This window comes from Pteronotus mesoamericanus, unplaced genomic scaffold, assembly GCF_021234165.1.
Source record: "Pteronotus mesoamericanus isolate MK-2021 breed Mesoamerican mustached bat unplaced genomic scaffold, CSHL_Meso_final contig_50, whole genome shotgun sequence".
Taxonomy (NCBI): Eukaryota; Metazoa; Chordata; class Mammalia; order Chiroptera; family Mormoopidae; genus Pteronotus; species Pteronotus mesoamericanus.
In genome coordinates, this window is record NW_026555186.1 from 9,458,302 (window position 1) to 9,485,256 (window position 26,955).

A 26,955-nucleotide genomic window follows, 5' to 3' on the forward strand; every position below is an offset into this window, starting at 1 on the left:
ATAGGACACTTAGCAGGAAAAAAAAATCCTCAGGTAATGCTTTCCATTTTCTCTTGAGACTTATAGTCCATTACCTAAAATGGATTTGTTTGGTTTTACTCTGTCCAGGTATCCACCTAAAAGAGGCAACCTGGTGAAGCTTCGTCACCCAGATCTTGTAGCTGAGGCACAGGGCTGGGCAGCACAAGCCAAGGGACTTTACTCGTGGTTCTGAAGATGGTCCACCATTACAGTGAAAGGCAGAGAGGAGGGGCGTGTCTTCTGCAACTATCGTTTTCAGTTTATGCTTCCAACAGAGGGGCTGTAACCACACATAGCTTGAGTGAACTCTTTTTCTTCCATAATTATGTTTTTAAAAATCTGGATTATCTACTTATGCTAGAAATACACATTTATGTAATTCCGAAGCGATCTTGCAATGAAGCAAAAACCAAAAAAAACTAGGCTACAACTAACATTCACTTTATTCAATTTTGTTCTCTCAACTCAGAAGACAACAAATGACCACATAAAAAGGGGAGCATTTTAGAATATATACATAAAATTGGTCTGGGTATCCAAGGTATTTGCTTTAATAGAAAATGGGCACCCAAATAATTGCGTTCTATTTAGCTTCTACAATAGTCCATGTCTAGGCCTATATATTCACTTAAAGTACTATATTACTTTCATGACTATAAATTAAGGCACTTGTAAGAAACAGATGGGAATAAAAATTGATATACACTGTCTTTATGCTGTATTAATGCTGATATGTTGTCAGGAACTATTTGAAAGTAGCCCTTGCTCATGCTGGCTGTTAAAAAACAAAACGAAACAAAAACCCTGGCCAGTGTCCCAGTTGGTTGGCGCATCATCCCATAAACCAAAAGCTCACGAGTTCAATTTCCAGTCAGGGCACATACCTAGGTCGCAGGTTCGGTCCCTAGCTTGGGTGCATTTGAAGCAACTGATGGGATGTTTCTCTCTCACATCAATGTTTCTCTACTTCTCTCTCCTCTTCCCTTCCCCTCTTTAATCAATAAGCATGTCCTCAGGTGAAGATAAAAAAAATTTTTTTTGAAAGACAGAGTGGTAAGTAGGCTGAAGGAAAAACATTTGATTGAGAAAGCAAATTAGGTAAAAGGATACAAGAGAGCTTCAGCAAGTAAATCAAGAGAATCTCCACAAATGAGACTTTTAATAATACTTTAGAAGGCATTTTACTTTTCTATTTTCTTGATTGTGACTCATTAGGTACCATTCTACAGGAGAATTTTAAACACTGTCACTTAATTTTACAATGTTAAAAAAAAGTCATAGTAAGTAGAGGGCTTCAAATACTCAACCCTGAAAATAAGTAGCTACCTTGTGAAGTTTTAATAAGTGCCAGTGTTCATATACTGGTGCTACATTCGTGTGTGTGCGTGTGCGCACGCACGCGCACGTGTGTGTGTGTGTGTATATGCAATACAATGTAGAAATGTCCACTGCTTCTTTGTATTGTTTTTAAAAGTCATCGATTCAACCTAAATTCAAGAATTATCCTTTAATAATAGCATTTTGCCAATAAAGAAATTACATGTCTAAGATCAAATCATTTGACAAAAAGTTATTCTCTATTTCTTAAGGGCCAGAAAAAAAAAAACAAACACAAGACACAAATCCACAGTAATAACAGTTATATTAAATGTTGAAATAAAAATTACTTTTGTTTACATCTGGAATTGAGATGTCCAATCCCCACTGTTTCTCTAAAGAACAGGAAAAGATCACCTAAAAACATGGAGCTTTTTAAAGCTAGCTATACACAAACTTCACATTGGCATTTTTCTTCAGTTTTCATCTCAACTATTAGTACTTAATAGTTTAAAAATCAAACATAATTTGCTAATGATAAACAACAGCACACCTCATACTATGACCATTTGGTAACTGGCCATGTAAAACTAACCCTAAATTTTGACTTGTCTTCAATTTATAAAAGTAAAGCAAAAAGGTCGTCTTTCCTAATTAACTTCCTTGAAGACTATTTTAGCCCAATGTAAAATGAAGCAAAACTACACTATTATTAAAAATAATTTCTACATGAAGAAGGGCAGCAATACTAACACTTTCTAAACTAGAGATTTTAAACATCTGTAAGACTGGTTAATAAAATCTTGATGCTACCCAGGTAAACAGTATGCCAGCAGATGCTTTCCTATGAAAGCATTCATTTTTTTGAAAACAGAACGAAGCACAACTGAAAAACTAGAAGAAAATCATTAAATAAGACAAGATAAAGTTATCTGAAAGTGAAATGCAGGGCAATCTTTTGGCCATTCATGTATATATTTTACAAAATATCTGGTAAGATTCATTTAAAATTTTGTAGAATAACAATTTTTAATCTTCTGTGGTATCTGCCTATATCTTTCTGGTAAAACAGATAAATATGTTCCAATGAGTTTATATCAAGATCTACAAAGTCTCTGAAAAATTAAAAAAGAAACCTAAATATAATCAAGTTATATACCAAATTTTGTAGTATATTTTTCTACTGTATAGACATATGCCAGGACAGGTGACATTTTAAAATGCTCCGTATTTTTCACAGTAGGACTAAATTTCTAAGTGAAGGCAGGGCTCGCAAAGGCCTTATTTTAAATACAAGAGAAAGGCCTACTGCAGAATGCCAAAAAGTGTAACACTGAATCCTATGTCAAGCTGCTTTTTTTGGTTTGTTTTTTTTTTTTGATACTGATATTTTAAAATATATTTTAAAGTAATTGCTTACCACTTTGCGAAAAATTGTTGAACTGTAAAACCACCAGAACATGTTGCTTTTGCTTTTGGTAGCTTATGTTTGGCTGACTTTCAAATTTTAAAAATCCCCAGATTTGAGTCTATGGGTTTTAATACTATATGGAAATTCTTGTACGGTTTCTGAAGAACTATGCTTTTCATTTTCTCTGAGAACTTTTGATTACCATTAAAAAACAGACACTATCCATACAATAAACCATGATCATTAAATATTTGGATCATGTGTCCAACTGTTCTATTTCCCTAAACTTCTACTTGAAGCTTTGGTTGTAAGGGAAAACCAAGTTTGTATGTTCAGTTCTCAGATTTTACAGCATGTTTCCAATAAAATACATTCTGCACTCCTATATTAAACAGCCGGCTCAGTCATGTTCCTTCTGGACAAATAAAACCAAGTTGGTTTTGTTTGTGGTTTTATTCTGTAAACAAAAAGCTCTGGAAACCCTGGAATTTACTCATGGAAAAGTAGAAATGTACTCCCTCATCCTCACCCGAGAGTGCACTAACCAGCAGGACTGAGTGTCCTAACCAGTCTTTTTTAATGCTGTTGAACTCCACAAACCATGTCTACACTTAAGGGGCATCTTAGTATGCCCTGATTCCAGTAAGATGCAGCATCACTGGTGATGTTATTCTATAAGACTTATGATCTTGCATGACTTATGGCCACTGCTGCCAAAAACAAAAACAAAAGAGACAGGTGTAAGGGGGGAAAGTAGGGGTGAAGGGACCAGTGAAAATCTTCTTTTGGACTTTTTTCCCCTCTTAAGTATAGGCATGCCCCTAACAAGCACAAAAACCCAACTCCCAATGCTAATCACTAGGAATATTAAATTATCAAAATTAAAAATAATTTCCCCACCTAGCACAAGATACAATATTACAAACACAGACACATGAAAAAAAAATCAGGCAGTAGAAAATGTACAACAGCTTTGGTGTTATACAAAACAACTTCCAAAAACGATTGACAGTGAAGCACAAAGTTCATGTTTTCTTACCACAGACACTCCACTGCTGATTTCTATTTGTTTCTTTTTATGTTCTTGGTAAGGTCTCAACAGCCAAGACAGACAGAATGTACAGTTTACTTAAGAAGAACTGCTAGGAACACCGTGACATGATGCTCCAAGAGATGTCGTTAATAAGTCTTGCCTCTGCACTGTGGCTCTGTGGCACGTTTCCTGTCAAGATCACAGCAGGTCCAAAATAAAGTGACAACTAGATTTAATAAATTAATATACATTTGTTTAAAGATGTACAATGCACATTCTGTTTAATCCAAGGTTTTAGGGTATCCAGGAACTTCTATTTACACATGTACAGATCTCAAACAGCAGTGATGTCAGAAGATGCAGAAAGGCAGCAGAGCCTTAACCTGCTGCTCTCTCCAAATGCTGAGAACACAAGTCAAATACATTTAACTTAAAAAAAATGCTGAGAGATCACAGGGAAAAGTCTCCAAAGAGAGAAGTCCACAGAAAAGGACACGTAAAGGCAAGGGGAAGGTCAAGGTAGTTGAGACAACCACTTTATTCTTGGGATGACTGTGGAGGTGGTGAAGATGTGCCTTGTTTGCCAGATTTCCGTTCATAATTCACAAGGCGTTGGCCCACAAGGTACCTAGAATGTAAAAACAAGGTGGTTACTCTCTTATATGATCTCACATACTAAAACATTCTTCCAAAAAGCAGTCAATAATACATTTTTAAAAATGCAAATCAGATCACCTCACTCCTGCTTCCACGGTTAGGTAGGCAGAAGGGGAATCCAGAATAAATACCTGCCAAAGGCACAAAAGCAGGCACCTTCTAGCAAGGGGCCGATATGTGGGAAAGCCTGAACAGTAAAGGCCAGAAGGCTCAGAAGTGTGCAATGGAGCACAGGCCCCAGTCCGTAGGTTGGGGCTTCTCATGAACTCACACACTCAGTGGACAGAGGAGTAAGGAAGAGTAAGCTTACACAGGGGATTTATCTGTATGGATAGTATTTTGTGAAACAGCTTAGTAGACTGATCTGAAGAAATGGACCAGAAATACCTTAATCAGAAAGCTGATTAGGGAGGACTTACCCTACCCTTTTCAGTGGACCTGAACAGCTCTAGTTCTAGAGAAAAGGAGAAATTAAAGGACAAAGATTTCGATGATGTCAAAGGGGAGATGACAGAGAAGTGACTATATGTGAGTGACAGAAGGTAGGGAGTTATGGTGCAAGAGCAGAACATGAAGTGTTCCTAACTCATGTGACATGATGACAGGGAGATTATGGTCAAGAGTAGAGGACGGCAGAAAAAAAGACAAGTAACTGTGGTTGAAATGACAAGACTAGAGGTTCTCCACCAGGACACTGCACCCCATGACAATGGCAGGGGTTGCCAAAAAGCAGCAGTGATGTGCCTTACTGTTGAATGGCCTGAAGCTTGACCCCTGGAAGCCAGTGGGTGACAAAACTTGGAAGGGCCTGGAGTACAAGGGTGCAAATGCCCATTTGGAAGCATCAATGCAAATCAAGGAGTAAGACTTTGCCAAAACAACTGAAGTGAGAAAATGGACTTTCATCACTGAAATCCCCCTCCCCCTTCTTTCACGTTTGACAGAACTTTGTACTCTGATCACCTAAAAGTGTTACTTGTGTTTTCTACTGTCAGTAAATGCTTTGGAGAAACCTCTCCAAATGCTGTTCCTACCACTCTTAAATGCTATTCCTAAAAACATTACTCTTACGATTCCCCAGAGTAAATGAGGTGAGCACATACAGTGTGCTGTCTAACCTGGGGCACTCCTGAGCCAAGAAGGTGCTGTTAATGATGATACCAAGGCACCGTGCGTAAACTGGACTCTCCCAAGCGTACCAGGAAGGATAGTTATGGACTCGCTTTCTTTGCTAGACACCACTGAAGCAGAGCAGAATTCAGCTTTCCACGAGGACGCGGAAGGTCGAATGGATGTTATCCCCAAAAGCTATTATCTATCCTTAGTTGTCTTCAATCTCTCACTAAACTCAGGTCACCATTTCCTCAAAATAAAGGGCTTGACACTTTTGCAGTAACCTTGCCTCCTCTTTCAGCAGTGGTCAGAGTAACCTAATGGCCCTTAATTGCAAGAATGGTTTAGGGAGGTACTGCTAATTCCTAATGTAGGCTTCTTTTTATCTCAGGCTATTTAATTTATTGTCAGGCCAAAACATTCAACTGAAAACTATATGAAATGGGCATTAAAAAAAAAAAAAATCTTCCTGTCCAAACCAGTTTCTCCCAGGCTTTTCATCTGCATCAGCAATTTTAAACCTTTCTCATCTCATGTCACTCATAAACTAATTACTCAAATTCTGCAGCACACCAAAAATATATATATTTTTACAATCTGACAAAGAAAATAGGTATAATTTTGATTCATTCATACCAGACGACTATTGTTGTGTTGCCTGTTTTGAGTTTTTTAATTTGATAATCTAAGGTAAAAGAGGTCGGTGGCCCCAACTAAGCCAGGTATTGCAGGTTTTAAAAATTCTTGCGGAACACGAGTTGAAAATCTCTGCTCTACATAAATGACAACCCTATGCTGCCAGTAGCTCAGCCCAGCAGTCTCTGATAATGCTTTCTTTCACACCCTCATCCACTCTGTTACCAAATCCTACTAATTCTACTTCAAAATACATCCAGAATCTGAGCAATTTTTTCTCCTGTGATTTTATCACATTAGACACAAAAATTAAGGGATGAGAAATCTTAACAAAAGTGGCTAGACAAATGGAAGTCTAGACTTACTTGTCATTTTTAATATGTTCATAAAGGCGCTTAAACTGGCGGACCTGGAAGGACAAGATCCCCATCAATACCACAACCATCAGTAAGAACGGATAAATCCGCCGGTGGACCAAGTTTTGCATTTCCGCAGTAACACCTGTAAAACCAAAAAAAGGAAAACTCTTTAAATGTATATGAAATGACAGTGAAATAAAAATATGTCCTTTCATTAAGAAGAGGGGACTGGGCTGGTGGTGCTTAACTGAAACATGTCACGAACGAAATGAAGAGAGGCAATGAGTGAGGTCAAACTGGAGCTGTTCGCAGCATGAGAAGGAGCCTTGGAACTAAGCCTAGGAGCTGAGTTATATTCTAAAGCCACAGAGGAACCAAAGAAGAACATTTACTAAAGAGAAACAATGAGATTCAGTCACCTGAAAGGTCACTGTGGCCACAGTGTAGAAAATGAATTAGTTGTCAAAGCTGGGAAATGAGACAGGAGGCTGCTGATACTAAGGTGGGAGATAATGTGCACCTCAACGAGCCATGGGCGAGGGCACCAGAAATGTGAGAATGGGTTCCAGCAGTCAGATCGGTGAGACTTGAAGACCATTTGAGGATAGAGAGCAGAAAGCCTCAGGTGGTATGAATGACCTTCAAGGTTTCTGACTCATGTAATTTGTTGGATGGTAACACTAATCACTGAGAGGGAATTCAGAAGAACAACATATGGAGGGGAAAACTTAATGCTTGTAACTGAACATATGTGGGGTTTAAGGTCCTGTGAAGGTTCTTCAGTACAAAATTGATCATTTCTGGTTAATCAATTAGTATCACAAATTAGCAACTTCTCTTTGGTTCTCCTTTTATGCTAAAGAAAATTTTTAGAATTAATTATAACATGTCCTTAATTTTATAAGTATGTGATCACAGCACTTCTAGTCAAGAGAAGACAACTTGGAGGAAATCTGTTCCCACCAATTATAGGGAGAGTGTAAATGTCAACACTTTCTCACCTGCCTGGAGAAAAAAACTGTACCAAAGGGCTTTATGATCCTCTTAATCTTGCCCTGAATAATCAAATCTAAGAAAAATGATTTTTTGAAATCATTGTTTTAGTTGTATTTGTATTTACAAATAAAGCATTTGGGGCCAGCCAGACTATGATGCCATTAATGACAATAACGTAATGATGTCAAAAAAAGGTGTTCTCTCAAGATCCCCAGCCAGCATTACTCACCAAGTAAAGGAACAATGCCAGATGCGATGACATAAGGTACGCACAGGGAAAGCAAGAGCACAGAAATCACAGGTGCTGCCAGTTTACGAATGATATAGTGAAGATCAATGTTTCGGATACCATTTGCATAAACCTGAAAGATGGGGAAATGTATCAGAACAAGGACACAAAACAATTCTCCCAAGTTAAGAGAACAATCTACTGAATCCATGCTACAGGGTATTGAATTGTCCAGGCCCAAAGGATTCAAACCAGTTATTTTTTTCCATCCAAAGTCAAGGCAAATTCTGGAACACAAACATAAATGTGGTGCCCACGAATTTTTAAAGAGGTGCATTTAACTCCTTACATTTTGCAGTTAACTCTGCTAAGAAATAAAATAATAAAACACTAACCTATAATCATAATTATACTAACCTTAAACCATATAATACCAGATGGCATCTAACAATATTAGTTTAAGACCACATGAACTTGAATTAACTTCATAAGTCATCTGTTACTACTCAAGACTGCATGCATTTTTTCTGAACATAAGAAACACCAACCCTGGCTGGTGTGGCTTCTGCGCCGGCCTGTGAACCAAAAAGTTGCCACTTCAATTCCCTGCCAGGGCACATGTCTGGGTTGCAGGCCAGGCCCCCAGTTGAGGCATGCAAGAGGCAATCGATAGATATCTCTCTTACACATCAGTATTAATCTTGCTCTCTTTCTCCCTCCCTCCCCCGTCTCTAAAAATAAATAAATAAAATCTAAAAAATTTTTTAAAAAGTATAAACAAATAGCATTTCTGGAAAACTCATATGAATCAAGTTTTAACAAACCAAAAGATATTTTATGTGAAAATTTAACGTAAAAGAATTCTACAATGAATATATTTAATTCAAAACTTTCTAGAGCATTTCCATAATCTTACCGAGAAAGTTCTACTGGATAGCACTGCAGGGGTAAAAATGGATGAAAGTGGGAAAACCTTGGGAATAATGGAAAATAAAGATGGCATGCAGAGGGGGGACAAACTGGTTGGAGTGTTATTCTTGTTTTCCCCTAGTACTTCAACCTCGTTTTCCCACAGTCACACCTCATGGTACAACTCACTCTGTCCCTGAGGAGAGGGCCAGAGATAATGACAAACTGGCTTAACCCCCTAACGGCAGCTTCTGATCCCAAAGAAATCTATTTAACCCAAATGCACTTACACTCATGCAGCAAGGCATCCCAGCGTTTCTCAACCACTTTAAACTTACACATATGTATGAGAAAAGAATACATCAGAGAGCAAAATATTGAATATTACAAAAATGCACAATGCTCCACAGCTGCCAGCTGTGATTAAACCCTTATTCTCCATACTCCTTTGCCTTTTCTTACCTGGAGACTCTAAAGGGGCCCAACTCCCACCCTGAGTGGATATGCTGCCATGCACCCCACAATCCACCTCACCTGAGGGCACTTACAGAAAAAGCCCACACTTGAGAGATACATGCAAAAGCAGAGCAATGCCTGGGCTCTCCCCACCCCACAAATCTTCAGTTACAGGAATTTTTCTGACAATTTTCTTGTGCAGACTGGGCTGAAAGCTACTGCCTTTATTTCCTATACATCAGAAGGAGATGTGCCTTTTACTGCTACAGAAATGTAACATCTAATTTATTTGGCACTGGATAAGGATAAGAGGATTGCCCACAAGAACATTTTCTAGAAAACTAACACTTAAGTAAGTACCAAAATCTGTTATGTTGGCTACTTTGGATAGAAATCTTCCTAAAATGAATTGCATAGTTCTTAGCCTTATTATCAGAATACAGAAGCACATTTATCTTTTTCGAGGTTATTACCACAATGATCAAATTATCTGATGGTTCCATAATACAATAAAACTCTTAAATGCTACATAGCTTAAATATTGCCAAACAACTCTGACTTTTTAATGTATTATTTTTTTCTGCCTTTTATTCATTGCTTCGAATAGCTTTTCCCCTACTACAGGTTTAGAAACCTGAACAACAAGCCTCCGTCAGAACTCCTGCCCTGAAAAAAAGCACATGTGCAAATTTTTGCCTTTCCTTTCTAGGTTTACTTTCTAGTTCTAGGTACTTTAAGCTACTGGTTAACCTTCAGATAAGATAAGTGTTAAAGAGTAGTTGATACAAATTCATGGTGATAAAAGAGCAAAATTAACTTTTTTTTAAAAAAGAGATATATACGCTCATAAAAGTTGAAAAATGAAAAATGGGTCCCATCAGCTAAATGTAATCAGTATTACTCCCAGTCTTTTCTGAAAAATGATTTTGCTTACCTGCTCAATTACAGTTTTCAACCACCACTGAGGACCCATCAGTGTTATAGCTGCAATGATTTTGGCGTGCAGGACTCCGAGTGCCCAGTCCTAGGTTAATAAAAAAATCAACACATTTGTGTTACTCTTTTTAGCAATAAACCCAACATAGAGGCTACGTAATTTTCTTAATTATTTCATTTCTAAACAGACGTCCTGCAGGATAACTAAGACTTTTACAGAAGACTAACATGCTAGAGAATATAGGAAATTTTTTTCAAGGGCTCAAGTTCAACATTGAGATCAAAAATCATATTTGTATCTTTCAGAAATCTACATTACTTTAGGCAAAGAGAAACAGGAAAAGTAGGAACATTAATGGAGAGCTCAGGGAACAAATATATAAAACAATGCCATGATTTGATTTCATCAAACTATTATTAGGCTGTTTTATTGGTTTTAGCTGAGCTGATTATATCAAAATAAGACTGTGGAGCCAAGTTTGGCCTACATAAACCATCTCAAAGGCTCACAGAGAGCTTCTAGCTTGGTGAATTCATAATTCTGGGGAATCGTTACTAGAACCTCCACTGCCACACCAGCCTCCTCAGTGGGAGATGCCTCACTGAGGAGATCACTGAGGTTCAAGCTCTTTCAAGATCCACTGCTTTCCAGTCTCTTCCCACAGCAAGGACACACCACACTAGATCTCTACTGAAATTCCTTAGTCTCCCACAGATCTGCAGCCACATGAGGCAGGAAAGGCAAGTAGCTTAAAGAGTCAGAAATCAAGAAAAAGCAAGTTGTTCCATTTTCAAAGTTCAGAGTTTTAATATTTAGGACATCATACTGCACATATCTGTCTACAGCTTGTGTTTTCCCCCAACTCAAAAACATACCTGAGAGATACCTATAACAAAACATACAGCTCTACTTTATTCATTTAACAGCTGTGCTGAATTCCAAAACAAAGATCTACCACATTTTATTTAGTCACTCTACTGATGGACATCTAGGTTGCTTCTAATTTTTTTGACATTATAAAAAAAAATGATATAATAGCAGAAACAGCCTTGTTCTTTCCTCCTCCTACATTCACATATGTAAATATTTCTTTGCAGCAGATTCTCAAGAGTGAAACTGCTGGGTCACAATATATCATCATTCTTAAAATTGAGCATTTTCAAGTAGTTCTCCAAAGTGACAATGTTGGGTACTGTCAGGACCACCAAGAAAACACATGTAACTGAGTAAGTTGCATTTAGTGCTCACTGAGGTGAGGGAGAACACAGCATGGGGAACTGGGGGTGCTTAGTAACAGCATATTAGAAAGGGGCTGATACAGGCAGGGGAAGCCCTTTGGCTTATGGGAGGTGACTTAAGGAAGCAGGGCTTTGCTCTGTGTCAGATGTTATTAGAAAGCAGAGAATCTATAATTGAGTTTGTTAATAAATCAGACTGAAGGACAGATTGAAGCTAAAACTATATATTGGTAATGAAGCAGCAGCCAATCATGTTTGCAGGGGCAGGAATATTTTGGTCATTTCTGTGGTTTGGACAATACTCATGTTTTACCTGTGTTCAGACATGATTATGGCGGGTGTCTTATTTTTGTCTGGATCCATCATGGTGATCAAGAGTGACCTTATGTAATGCTAATGTTCTGTGAAATCATTTATGCCCAACAGAACACCAAGGCCTAGCTGACAGTGCCAGGACAGCTCCTGGATGCTGGGGTTACCTTGCTCTTTTTCAGTGCTGCATCCTGCATCCTGCATCCTGCATAGTATCAGGAGGCGCATACCATCTCTGATGCATTTTCAGTGGTAACTGGGTTAAGGCAACATCCACCTGACCCCTCAATGTAAAGTTTTATTTCCCTTTGAGACTATCAAGTAATCTCTTAGGTAACACTTTGCTACCATGCACTGTGCTGGTATCAAACCATGCCAGCAAATTCTTTTCCCACTGAGGGGGAGGGGTCTACTTCCCCTTCCCTTGAATCTGGACCAACCTCTGTGACTTGTTCTAATAGAATACAGTGAAAAAAATGAGGCTGCAGGACTTCTTAGATATGGTCCTAAAAGGATATGCAGCTTCTGCCTTACTGAGTGGGATGGTTACTTCTCTGAAGCGACACGTAAGAAGCCCAACTTCCTTAAGGTTACCAAGCTGTGAGGAAGCCCAGGTACATCCAGTGGCTCCAGCCAACAGCTCAGATTGGGTGAAACCAACAACCAGCATTGACCCTCACAGGTGAGCGATTGCATCTCCAAATGATTCTAGTCACCGCCGTCAAATCTCACTCAGCCACTGAGTCTTTCCAGCTCAGGCCTAAGATAACATAAAGCAGAGACGAGCTGATATGCCTGTCTTAATTTCTGACCCACAGACTCTCTGGACAATATACATACTTGTTTTAAGCCACTAAGTGTGAGGTAACTTATTACGCAGAAATAGTAACTGAAGACGCACTGACTTTCACTTGATGGGTTCAGCATTCACTAACAATTCTTGCTGGAATCTATTATTTTGTTAACTATCACAAAACAGTGATTTTCTAATTCCGTTAATCCCTCTACCTTTATTAGCTGGTGTCATTCTGTAAAAAACAGCTTTCCTTCAAGCACTGATGCAATCCGACTCTCACAGACAGCTCTCACAGACAGGTGTCACATACGCCCACTTCCTTTCCTCTACTCTCGTTTCTCTCCTATTCTAACTTATGATCACACCGGATTACAGGCACTTCACTGTATATGCATCCTCTGGCTCACTCTGAGGTCAGCCCATCTGCTCCTTCCTAGAACACACTTCTTCCTTTCTTACCCACTCCCCTCTACTCTACTAGGTTGTCTAAGACATTATTTCCTACAGAAAATCGTTACTGGAAACTCCCAAAGCTCATTAAGTACCTCTCCTGCAAGATGCCATAGCTCCTCGTGCTTACACCAATCACAGCACAGTCTACAAAGGTACCTGTCTATCTTTCCCACCAGCCTGTAAGGTCCTCAAGAAACTCCTGCATTAGCCTTATTTCCATCTGAGTTATGCAGTACAGGGTTTTGGCACACATTAGAGCACTCAACTACACATTTGCTTTAAATGAAGTTTGTAAAGGTCCATTATCTGGAAAGTAGAAGAAGGGAAATACATACCACATAATTTTCATTTCCAGGAAATCCACTGTAATATACTAGACAGAGGTAAAAACAAGGCTGAAAAGCCTTTGAATGACTGAAGTCAATGGCTAGTCCTTTCCCCTAATATCTCTTAAAAACTTGAGGTCCATGACATTAACTTCAGGCCCTATGTACTACAGTAAAATTTCACTTCTTTTTCTTCATTTCATAAACTTTGTGACCTTTGCTGTGAACTACGTAAGTTTCTCCAAAATGCTCTTTTTAATAAGCTCTATGACTTTGTGAGATAAATGCTATAATTATTCAAAAGGATCAGTTTTTGCTTAAAGTCTCAAAGCCAACGGAACTAGATATCTTACCCTAACTAAAAGGCAAAAAGATCAGCACACGTTAGTTTGTATCATTAAACATTGGTGAAGCCTAAATGAATAGTGACATTTACACCTATGAAATAAGGCCTAAAGGACTTATATAGCCTGCATACTTTGAAAGCCATAGATTAAATGTATTATTTAATAAACTTTAAAAAGGTCTTTCCTGAGATAGAATTAAGGAGTCTTTCTAAATGAACTGCTTAAAATTGTTTTAAAAAATTAAAGATTTTTTTGATGCTAAATCCATAAAATAGTATCAAGTGCAAAAGACAGGCACTTACCTGCCATGGGTAAAAAAGAGGAGTCTGATCCAAGGGCACCCTCAGAGGAGCAACAATAACCAGCTCAAACAGGAGCCCCAGCAGGAGTGGGACGACTCCAGCCAGCAGCACCGCAACTATCAAAGTCTTCACTATCTGTGAGGAAATGAGAGGTTATGTCATTCATGAGTCTTTCTGACTTTTAGCCAAGCTCTTCATCCCATTGGTAAGTTTATTTTTCTTCTTTGACCTTATGTCTGACAGAATATATTATCTTAAACAACTTAAACATACTTTATGCTATATGTTTAAATGAGATTTGAATATATAACTGTAAAAGCTCAAGCTGTAATGAAAACATACTATTACTATGCTTTGCTGCTACAAAATTTAAGAATTTCATTTTATTACATGTATTTACCAGGTGGCTGCGCTGTTTTTCTCAATCGCATTCTCACTGGTAGGCTTTTGTTTTTCCGAGAAAAACGGCTGATCCAAAGGTGACCCACCCACAAGCTGATCTGTGACCCCTGAGGTGAACCGGTAGGGAGAAGCGCTCTGCACAGCCCTAATTAAGGTAATTAAGTAAGCTGAACAAAGTGGCCCTCTCTAAAACAGTGTGGTCCATCAGAATTAACTATGCTTATAGAAGTAATGTCTATTTCTGTATTGTCTAATATAGTAGTCATTAGCCACATGGCTAGTGAGACAGTGCAGCTCTAGAATTTAGACAAAGTGGCCACTATGAAATCCTGACAAAGAAATCAGTGTTTATAGCAGCAGCCTTAATGTCTGATGATCTCCCTATTCGTAAGACAGCCTCAGTGAGTACATTTGTTTCAATAAGAAACTAATATGCTGTGCATGAAAGCACAGTACACTGTTACTTTAAATGGCAAATTGACGATATGGAAGAATATCAAATGAAAACTAGAATTAGCTGATTTATTTTCAATATAGTTAAATGTCTCATTATCTTACAGATTAGATTTATCCCTCCATTCACAAAATACAATGAATTTCTTGTGATTTTCTTTCAACACTAATATTAAATCAACATAAAACTTTCAATGAGACCAAAATATAAATTTAGACACAAAACAAGAGTTGGTTATACAAATGAAAAGGCATAAGCAGTTACCTAAACATATTTTACTAGTCATGGCCAACATTACAATCAATCAGTAAATAGTTACACTTGGATTGCCTTATTAAAGCGACATTTCCCCCCACCTTTGTGGCAATTAAGTTCTTCATTCAGAGTAAAAACTTCCATTATTTACACTTTCACATTAGCCAAGACATTCCTGAATTAGCAATATATTGCATGATTAAAGGAGTCCCAATTATATGAAAAACACTGACTCGATCCTGAAGTCAAGATTTTACATATTCAAATTGATCCAAAAAATCGAATTTTAGGGAAAAAAATCGCTCAAGAAAATTTCTATTAAACAAACTGATTTTAAATTCTACAGAATATCTTATTCCTTGAAAATGTAATCAATCTCCAAAATAAGTTTTCTATTATATTATTTACTCAGGAGCATTCCTGGCTCACTTAATAACATAATTTCTTTTACCTCTCACATACTGTGGTTGTTAGAATGAACCAGAAAGCTGTTGTCTTAAAGGACTATCCCCTCTAATTCAAAAAAATCAGCTCCTGAGACTATCAGGATAATGAGGAAACAAAAGTGAAAAGAGTTAAAGAAATGACTGAAAAAAATATCCACTACTCCTACCAGAAAAGATCAGTCTTTATTAGAAAAACCTACCATGAGGGACCACTCTTTAACCTTCTGAAAGATCACTCTGCGCCCCTGGGGCATCCATGCCACCAGCACTGTCACCGCCCTTATAGTCAGCCAGCAAACATAGAGACCACACGCAGCTGTGTAGAGCTCATGAATTTTGGCAGTCCCCGTCCAGAATGACATTAACCAGCGGCCGGCAAATACTGAAAATAGAAAGGCAGATAAATGAGACACTTGGCTACAAAGAGAGAACTACAATCTTGATGTTGATGTTGTTCTGGTATTTTCAATAATTTTAAGTGATTAGTCAAAAAATAGCACATTTTGATGTATCACTGCCTCTGTTAAAAGCAAACAAACCAAAGCCCCTGCACCCCCCCAAAAAAACAAAGAAAAAAAACCCTCCCAAAACTTCACAAACGCTAAAGAACACAATTATTTGATTAAAACACAACCAAAACACAGCTGATCAGTGGGGACTAGCCCTCCTCCTTACTTGCTATGCTAGTAACTTGTTTTGGGACTGAAAAAACTTGAGGGGGTTGTTGTTTTCACCGTTTTTTATCACCAAATAAAATCATTAGGCGCATTTTAAGACAAAAGTTAAAGAATTTATTTTCTATTACTTTTGTCAATACTTTTAATATTTAGGAATATTACAAATAATTTAGAATAATTTTCTTTCAAATGATTTTTTTTGTCTAGCAGAAAACTAAGCTTATTTAAATAAGAAGTGGGAAAAATTACCAAAGAATACATTAATTTTCTTGGAAAAAATGAGGATCTAAATATTCTGAAACTTAGGAAACAGATTTGAAAGTTTTCTAAAGAACAGTCTCAGATACAGAGTTATTACAAATCAAGTCTACAATGTACTCACAAAAAAAAAATCTAACTCTTAGGCAAGATCATTTATTTAGTAACAATTCTTTACATGGTTACTTCTTAATAAAACTAGAGAGAATAGCAAGACCCAAATTTACAGTGCATTTTTCTATGAACCAATTTCTACTTAATACAGAACTGTTACTTTTGAATACCTAAAAGGAGCTAGTAGCTATCCTAAGCACCTTCCATCTATTACCTCATTAATTCTCCTTATAACCCGTGAAATGTAGCTATTACTTCCACTCTGAAGAGTTAAGAAACCTAGGCTCAGCAACAGAAGCTTGCCTAATTAAGGTCACACAAGGGCAGAGGCTGAATTTGAACTCATGTCTACATGACTAAAGGTCATGCTCTTGACTACTGAAACCACACTGTCTCCAATCAAACTAAACCAGCACAACTGTTAAGTCTTACAGGACATAATGCTGATAAGCAGGCTTCTTTGCAGCCTTACAGAATGGCTTGGATGGGAAGATAATTTTTTTTTTTAATTTTTAAAAACATTTTAATTTATTTATTTTTAGAGAGAAAAGGAGGGAGGGAGGGAGGGAAACACTGATGTGAGCGAGGTGCATAGATCGGTTGCCTCTTGCCTGCCCCCCAGCAGGAAGCTGGCCCGCAACCCAGTCTGGGACTCAAACCAGTGACCTTTCAGTTCACAGGCTGGCACTGAATCCACTAAGCCATACCAGCCAGGGCAAGATAATTTCATTTTTAAAGACAAATATATGTAAATGTTATATGACATGAACACATGTGCATATTAATTTGAAGTTATAATAATCATCACTAATAATTCTGTAGAAATGTCTTGAGTTTGTGTGTGTGTGTATGTATATATATGTATATATAGTTCTACTCCAAGGTGATTTTTTGTTTCGTTTTTAAAAATTTAAAGGCTATTTTCCATTCCATACTTCATATACTTCTAATCAAAAGTGTTTTTGAGAGGACAGAGTTAGATTTCAGTTTGCAGTTACCATCAATTAAATTGTAGCTACAGAAAAGTAACCTATGCGGGGGAGGCGTGGGTAGAAAACAGCATCCTCACCACCTTAAATGTGTACTACAACAGTAAGCATTTCTATGATTAAACATAACTGCATTCTTCCCTCTAGATGGGGGGACTGGATTAACAGAGATATTTAGTGAACAATCTTCAGTGCAAAGTACATTTATTGCTGAATTAAAACACTAAAACTAGGTTTCCTTCTTTTGTTAACTTTTTCTTAATATTTCTGATAAAAACATAAAAATGGAACATAAAAACCGTAAGTATAAAACTGTCCAAAGTTCACCTAGTTTTCTCAGCAATATGCTTACTACATTATACCCAATAGTTAATTAAACTTTGTCATTTTAACAGCTATAATGAGTAGTGAGTTTAAGAGCAAAGTTCTAAAGGTCAAAAATTATTATGCAGAAACAATTTATGGCAAATCACAATTCCTACAGATTAGAAAATATAAGTTTTTTAGAAACCTTCCTTGAAATTAAAATTTCCTAGTTGTTCCTTCCTGGCCTTAGCCCTCATAGAAACACTCAAGTACTTATTAATATAAATTTGATTCATAAAATTGTATTGAGTTAGTGTTATAATCAATCAAGACAGTACATATACATTCATATGCTTTATAAGAGCTCAAAACAATCACTGGGGAGGGTGAGGACAGCAAGCTGTTCCTGCCACTTTGTCACTGCCTTTAGGCACTACCCTTATCTACCCCTGATCTTTGGAGAAGATGACAAACTACTATATGCATCTGCAGCTTCTTATAAAATAAAGAAGTGTTGTTTAACTGAAATTTAACACTGAGTATTTGAGAATACCAGACGATAAAAAGGAATAGTCTGGCTTCATCAAGGTCTCCAGCAGCATCATGCAGTGGATTGGAAAGATAATTACATAAGGACAGCAAACATAATTAACATCAAAAGAGTGACTTGAAAAAATGACTTAAGCTGCAAAGATGACTGTCAAAATGTCCATGAAAATTGAGTGACCACTAGTACTTTACCTCTAAAAATGAATCACAAATGATATCGACTTTGCCCCCTCTGCTCCAATACAATGGGGTCCAATGACACGGAGAACCTTAAATAGATCAATATCCCATATTCAATCAGAAATGAGGGGAAAACTATTTCAATTTTATATGTGATGAATGGTCACATCTCACTCAGCAAGATAGATGCTTTAAAACAATTTTTTTATTGATTTGAGAGAAAAAGAGGAAGGGAGGAAAGGAGGGAGAAAGGGAGGGGAGAGGAGAAAGAGAAACATCATTTGTTATTCTACTTATTTATTCATTCACTGGTTGATTCTTGTATGTGCCCTACCAGGGATCAAACCTGCAACCTTGTCATATCAGGTCCTAAGATATACCATTTTAAAACACAGCACCTTTTTATGATGTCATAATGTCATTAATGGAGAACTAGGATAAGTTCATACCTGGTAAAGTAAGACAGATGAGGCTGGCGATCAGTAAAGTTATGCACATGAAGACAATCAACAAAAATATCTGCAAGGAAAAACATGAGAGTGCATAAATGGCTTCTATCTGCTCCACACATTTTATAACACCCCTCAAAGAATCAACACAATTTTCCAAATAAAAAAAGAAATGGTCTATTGGTTATTTCCAGGTTTCCTTCCATTTTACATAAAAAAGATATTTGATTTTAGGTAAAATTACCTACAGTTTCAGTCAAAAGGAAAATAAATGTCCATTTTCACATAATCAGATACATCAGCAAGTAACTGGTAAATATATTTTTTAAGTTATCCACCATAAAAATAAAATACAATCAGCTTAAATTTTCCCTCACTATAAATTAAAAGTAAAAATATTCACTTTTTAAAATCAAATTCTCAAAAACAACTCTTCACAGAGGGAAAGCCTCTCTCTAATTAGTACTGTCCAGCTAGAACTGTGTACATCTGCACTGCCTGACAAAGAAGCCACTGAGTACTTGACATGGGGGTCCATGTGCATGAGTAATAAATTTTAAATTGTATTTTTAGTGTGTGAGTATCCTGCCTAAAAGAATATTTTTCCCTTTTTTCAATTTTATGGCAGTATGGTTGACCAATAAAATTGTAATAAATGGCACATGGCTTCCTGAGCAGAAAAGCAGTGACTGTTGCTAGCCTTCCACCAGACCCAGACCAGGCACAAGCCTTCCTAAGCCCAGCACGTGGGAAGGCTGGAAAGGCAAGGCATGATCAGTGCTCCAAGGAGGGCTCTGAGGCTTGGTCAGCTTTCACTGCTTGAGAAATCCATTAACGATCCTCTCTGGTCTAAGCCAGAAAGCACTTTTTTCCAATCCAAGAACCTCATCTCTCCCAGCCATCCCTTATCTCTCTCAGTTCCCTCCATTCCTCCCCACTTGCCTACATACACCCCACCCTATAAATCCATTCAATCCCCTGTAATTTATAACCTACCACATCTCACCTGCCTCTTGTCCTAGCACCTGCCTTTCAATGGTTCTCTCTGCCTGGCCTCCTAGCTTTAAAGACTTAGTTCAGGCATCACCTTCATGAAAATTCCTGAACATCTTTGAAAAAAGTATGTTGTAGAACAGCAGTGACCAATTATGTAACATGCTACTAACATAGCAAGTGAGATGAGGACCAACACCTGACCATAGGATTTAACAACACTGGTAACCCTTATCAAGGACAGCTTTGGTGGGTTTTCTGCCAAGATGGAGGAGTAAGTGGATATGCTTTGTTTCCTCACACAACCAAAAAGAAGGATAACAACTAATTTAAAAGCTAAAAACCACCAGAACTGCCAGAAAATCGAACTGTATGGAAGTCTGACCACCAAGGAGTTAAAGAAACAGTCATCCAGACTGGCAGGAGGGGTGGAGACAGGAAGTTAGGGCAGAGAGGATGAGTGAGAAGGCCACAGCTGGCTGACCAGGTAGACCAGCATATCCCACATTCTAGTGCTGACAAGCTGAGAGGAACAACTAGGGAGCAAGACAGACCCCTCAACCCAGGGTTCCAGCATGGGGAAACTAAAGCCTCAAAACTTCTGGCTGTAAAAATCTGTGGCGGCTGCAGTGGCAGGAAAAGCTCTGTTTCACAAGAGAGTCCTTTGGAGGGGCCCACAGAATCCTAGAACGTACACAAGCCCACACATCGAGGACTCAGCACCTGAAAGGACATAATCCACTTGTGGGAAGTGAAGGTAGTGCCTGAAAGCTGAACAAGAGTCAAGAAAACGGCATTGCTCCTTCTCTGACCCCTCCCCGACATACAGCGCCACAACACCGTGAAGTGGGTTGTACCACCCTGGTGAATACCTAAGGCTCCGACCCTTACAATGTAACAGGTGTGCCAAGACAAACAAATATCGCCCAAATGAAAGAACAGATCAAGACTCCAGAAAAAGAAAAAAAAACAACTAAGTGACGAGGAGATAACCAACCTGTCAGATGCAGAGTTCAAAACACTGGTAACTCAGATGCTCACAGAAATGATTATGGTCACAACGTAGAGGAAGAAGTGAAGGCTACACAAACTGAAATAAAGAAAAATATACGAGGAACCAACAGTGAATGGAAGGAAACCAGGATGCAAATCGAAGATTTGGAGCAGAAGGAAGAAATAAACATTCAACTGGAAGAAAATGAAGAAACAAGAATTCAAAAAAATGAGAAGCTGAGGAACCTCTGGGACAACTTTAAACATTCCAACCTCTGAATCATAGGGGTACCAGAAGGAGAAGAGGAAGAGCAAGAAATTGAAAATGTGTATTAACAATGAAGGAAAACTTCCCCAATCTAGCAAAGGAACTACATATGCAAGTCCAGGAAGGTCAGAGTCCAAAGAAATTGAACCCAAGAAGAAACACACCAAGACACATCATAATTATATTACCCAAGATTAAAGATAAGGAGAGAATCTTAAAAGCACCAAGAGAAAAGGAGAGCGTTGCCTACAAAAGAGTTCCCATAAGACCATCAGCTGATTTCTCAAAAGAAACCTTACAGGCAAGAAGAGGCTGGAAAGTAGTATTCAAAATGATGAATAGCAAGGACACACAAACTAGATCACTCTATCCAGCAAAGCTATCATTGAGAATGGAAGGGCAGATAAAGTGTTTCCCAGATAAGGACAAAGTAAAGGAGTTCATCATCACCAAGCCCTTATTATATGAAATATTAAAAGGACTTATGTAAAAAAAAAAGGGGGATGAAAACTATGAATAGTAAAATGACAACAAACTCACAACTCTCAACTGAACCTAAAAAAACAAATAAAAATAAACTAAGCAAACAACTAGAACAGAAACAGAATCACAAAAATGGCGATCACATGGAGGGTTATTACTGAGGAGAGGGTGGAGGGAGAATGGGGGAAAAAGGTACAGGGAATAAGAATCAACTGGTAGGCACAAAATAGACAGGGGGATGTTAAGAATAGTATAGGAAATGGATAAGCCAAAGGATGTATATGTACAACCCATGGATATGAACTAAGGAGGAGGGGGAATGCTGGAGGGAGGGGGGTCCAGGGTGGAGGGGGATAAAGAAGAGGAAAAAAATAGGACTGCTCTAATAGCATAATCAATGAAATAGACTTTTAAAAAAAGAACAGTTTGGTGGAGTTTGGAGGAATGTCTCACTCAGACAGGCTCTTCCTTAACCAATCTGATCTTCAATTTCATCAGATGTTAAATATGAGATCACCACTCATGGCTTGAAGTATTTGGATGGGAATTAAATGGGAGAAAAATATCAGACTGCCCACTCCAGTTCCCGATACATAGTTGAAATGTATCAATAATATTAGTTTCTATTTGCTCTAGGAGTCTTTTAAATCCTTCCTCTCAAAGAGCATACAGCAAGAGCACATGAAATCCCAACTCTATGATCCATTTCTACAATTTGATAAACTGATCTGACATTAACATATATTATGCTGCATAGAATGAGAGGTCTAAAAACATGAGTTCTTGTAAGGAGACTGTAAGACATGTTTACACAGAGGATCACATGCTAACAAAAACAGCACCAAAATGTCTCAATAGAAATATGGCAAACCTTGACTTTTGGTTAAGTCTGTGGAGTACCTACCCTGAGTGGAAAATTTAAAGGCCGGCGATAAGGCTGAAACCCAACAGGCCCTCCCTGCTGGAGTATGGCTTGGTGGGCTGCATGCAGGCCTTCCCCCACCACAGGAATAGCGTTGTTATTCCGAGCATGCTGGTTATTGTTAACTTGCTGGTTTGCACTGTTCTCATTTTCTTCCTGGTCTCCCAATAAATAGGAATGAAGATCCCTATGTAAAAATTACATCAGTGAAAATTCTTTCTTCAGGATCAGCATAAACAGCAGACATAAGATTTATTTTTTTTAATAATTATTATTTAGGGTAGAAAGTGTACAAGTAGAATCTGTACACGCCACTATTACCTCAATCTGGGCTAAATGTTGGTGCCTGCTTTAAATTAAACCTTTCCAAATTTAACGTTAATTAACATACAGAATATCCCATAAATTCAATTTTTTAATGTTTTCTTCAGCCAGCATCTGAGAAGAAATCAGTAATTGGGAAAAAAAAGTACAATGTACAAGATATTCTATGCAAAAATCTTAAGGAAAAAATAACAACTTCTTTTCCTAGCTACAGGTGGCTACTATGTCTGCTGTGACATGTATCTCAACTAAAACCTCCAATCCACACATCATTTAAGGCAAAAATGAGTTGGGGGGAGGAGGCTCAGGGCAAAGCATAGGGCCATTAGAAAAGGATAAACGATCAAATACAACCAAATAAATAGGTCACATTACAGTATATACAGAATGCTGAATTTTCTGAAAAAATGTTTAAATCACAAAGATTCAGTTTTTAAATAAGTATATAACACATAAAGCATGAAAAAATCAATGCAATGTGCTGACTAAATAAATGACCAAGAAACTAAATCTGAGAAGAGTTTGTATCAGGTTAAGACTTTTAAAATTAAGGGTAGGTCAGTTTGTTTTTAATGAATTTTTTTTAATTTATTTCTTACCCTGTATAATAAAATAAAAGAAACTAGGCCAGCAACAAACCCCTATAAGAGAATAAAAACATGCATACATTCTCCATAAAAGTATGCACAATGATTTTTAGAATTTTTTAATTAAAAGTTTTTAGAAACATGTACTACATATACCTGTAAATGTTACTAAATTTATTGTCTCTTATTAAAACTAATTTTTCCTAAGGAAGGCACGAAACATACTTTTTCAGAAAGGTTATTACACTGACACATATGCCTACAAGTCACCCGCCCATACTTACAGCAAGTATCCGGCAGTAACAGTCCAAGCTCGCACAAGCCCCTTCAGCCACTGCCGCGTGTGTCCCTGTTCAAGTAACGCTGGCAGGACAACCTGAAGCAGAAGCAGCTCAAGGGACAGTTCACTCACTGGAGCATCACTAAGGCAATTACAAAGAGCCATAATTTATAATGTGCATTGTTTTCTATTGTAACTATAATGGAAATATTTAAAGGGATGACAGCAGAACTCCTTCAAGAATTCAATGAACCCACTCCACTGTCTTTATCAGCTCTCCTTCATTCTCTCTTGAGGCCGACAGGGCTTACTGCTCAAGCTCCACAAAACTGTTCCTTACAAGGGTTACCAATGACCTTCATGTGGTTAACTCTGATGGTCAGGTCTTATCTTCACCTCACTTGCTATATTAGCAGCAGGTTACACAACTGGTCACTCCTTCCTCCTCAACACACTTTCCCTTTTATCAGCCTGATCTGGATTATCATGTAGATTATATAGAGGAAGGAAGAGGGTACAAATGATGGATTATGGATTATTATTGGAGAACAAGAGGAAGGACGAAACTAAGGTAGTAAGTTGTAAATTGAGTGGGGAGTAGATAAGATCTTAAAAGACTAATTAGAAGTAAAATTCAGGAAGAAATCCAATTTGCCTGGCAGATTTTTGCTTTAACTGACTGAAAAGGTATGCAAATCACTGAAAAGGGGAATGTAGGAAGAATGAGAGACTAGGTTTCCAGGTGCCTTAAGTTTTTATATCAAAAAAGTTTTGCCATCTATAAAACTTATATCTTATTTTTAATCCATAATTAAATGTGCAGCTGTGGCTACATTGCTTATGATATGCTTTTCATATAAAGATGATGCTACTAACACTCTCTCAGGTATGGCAAACATCTCAATGCTAAACAAAGGCAAATTTCATTTGCAGGAAACAGCAGTCCATCTTCCTTTTGAAAATGTAACTGCTAAACTAATGTTTATGTGATCTCGAATATGGCAAAATTTAACTATCAGATAATTTTCAATACCTGTAAGAAATGTATGTTTTAGGAGTATGTACTCTGGCTATCAAATCCTTAACAGAGCTAAATTAGTAAAGCTTCCAAATTTCAAAAACTCACCTGTAGAGCATGACATTGTATGGTAGAAAATGAGGCAGCAAACTCTTAATTATACGTATAGGAAGCCAAAGCATCAGGAGGACAATGGAGCCAAAGACAATCTGCAGTATGAAAATGGGCATACATCACTGTAAATCATTCCTGTGAAAAACAGGCTAATTTCTGTACATACTCAACCAATACATTATCCAAATCTATACCCACCCAGGGCCTAGTGTTCTCACTCAACACACTATACTTGGATCATTCTGTGTAAAGAATGCATTCCTGACTGAGATGGCTACTCCTCTATCTGTGTGTCTGTCTCTACTAATCACTGCATGGTATGTGAGGAGAGAGCTTAAAACTCACAATGAAGGATCAGATTTGTCTGCAACTTAATAAATCACCTGTAATCATATAAAACAAGACACATATTAATGCCTACAAAAGTATCCAAGGGAGCAATATTGCTGTTAGAATTTAATTTTGGAAAAATTTAGATTTAACTAGGTAATTTCTTCTAGATGGAGAAAAAGCTGGATTCTCTGTTAACAGTGTTTTACAAAACTGCTACAAAACAAAAACAGTTTTGTTTTTAGTTTGTTTTTTTTTTGTTTTTTGTTTTTTTTAGTTCCTTACCGAAGGACATTTTTTCAATATTTTTAGAGAGAGAGGAAGGGAGAAAGAGAAACATCAATGTGAGAGAGAAACATCTACTGGTTGCCTCCCATATGCACCTGAACCAGGGATCAAACCTACAACCTTCTGGTTATGGGATGATGCTCCAACTGAACCACATTGGCCAGTGCAAGAGTTTACTTTAGAAGCTATTAACAAGTCTCCATTGCTTTAATGCAAATTAATTGTAATTCAGAAACTCATAATTTGGCAATTAATTTACTACTAAAGTAATAGAAGGCATTTTTTTAAGTAAACAGTTTATTAAATTTATCAAAGTAACCAATAAAATTGCTATTTAACAATTAACCAAGTTTCACGGCTTAAACATAAGTTATTCAATCTATTATACCAGTACCTCTGACCAAAAACCAATCTGAAGGGTAGCATGCTTTACTTCAAAAACAATAAAAAGGTATGCTTACCACCGACAAAATAAATCTTCGGAGATGCCTATAAATGGGCAAATGGATCATTTCTTGAACTGGATTAAAATCTGGATCATTCAAATTCCTTAGAAACCATAAGACACCAGGTCGAAGTACCTGCAAATATATTTTAAATGTTATAAATACTCAGCAATGTCTTCAGGGTTCTATACATCAGCTAAGACATTACCAGAAAAATAAGATCTTAAAATTATTTTGGCATCTTAAAAAATAGGCCCCAGAAAATTCATATGGCTTTCCTGGGAAAAGAAGTTCCTACACAGAATCTTTAATGAAAACTATCCTGTGTTTGACATCCTTCGATGCTTTTAATCATTTAATGAAAACTAGATGTATTAAAGGATAGTTTGTCAAATCTAGATCTCCTAGATGAAAAATAAGTATATTTTTAAATTGTCACTATATTGTATCATTAGGTTACAATTTTAAATGTCCTAAATAGATTTAATTATAGTCTTACAGTTTCTGTAAAGAGTCATTTTAATTAAGAATCCTACCACTTCTTAGTATACATCTTGATTTTACTACCTACATCTTTTCTCTTCTCTCAGTGGAAATCATCAACTCAAGAGTCTGTGGGTCATGGGGCAATGATGGATGAGTCCTGGGTAGTAGAAACTCACTGAGTTACCCTGTATAAAACATCCCATATAACCAAACTCTATTTCCCCAGCTTCTAAGTGAGGGGGTTATAATGTCTGACCTCTAAGGTTCCATATTACTTACAAATACTAGGATTCTGTATCAACAAAAAACCACATAAACTGAAAACAATTCACATTTACACAGTATACACATTTTATCACTTAACAACATACTTTGGAGGGCATATATAATTACAATTTTTAAAAAAATTATTAGTTTAGTCTCAATCACTTGTTTCAAAGAAAGAATTCAAGCTTAATATGAAAACAGAAGTTACTAAACTTATAAACTTATACTA

At 37.3% G+C, this 26,955-nt stretch overlaps 1 protein-coding gene across 1 annotated transcript in view; it reads right to left on the reverse strand.

The window, feature by feature from the left end:
- Positions 1-456: 456 nt before the first annotated feature.
- The window catches only part of MARCHF6 (membrane associated ring-CH-type finger 6), a 67,886-nt gene continuing 41,387 nt past the window's right edge, over positions 457-26,955 (reverse strand). Inside the window, exons 16-26 of the mRNA XM_054578331.1 lie at positions 25,989-26,108; positions 24,904-25,004; positions 23,782-23,919; positions 22,569-22,773; positions 18,928-18,997; positions 15,606-15,787; positions 13,849-13,983; positions 10,072-10,161; positions 7,773-7,905; positions 6,554-6,689; positions 457-4,410 (exon numbers count right to left, since the gene is read on the reverse strand). Coding sequence (XP_054434306.1) covers positions 4,320-4,410; positions 6,554-6,689; positions 7,773-7,905; positions 10,072-10,161; positions 13,849-13,983; positions 15,606-15,787; positions 18,928-18,997; positions 22,569-22,773; positions 23,782-23,919; positions 24,904-25,004; positions 25,989-26,108 — 1,401 coding nt within the window. The 3' untranslated portion in view covers positions 457-4,319. The remainder of the gene's footprint in view (positions 4,411-6,553; positions 6,690-7,772; positions 7,906-10,071; positions 10,162-13,848; positions 13,984-15,605; positions 15,788-18,927; positions 18,998-22,568; positions 22,774-23,781; positions 23,920-24,903; positions 25,005-25,988; positions 26,109-26,955) is intronic.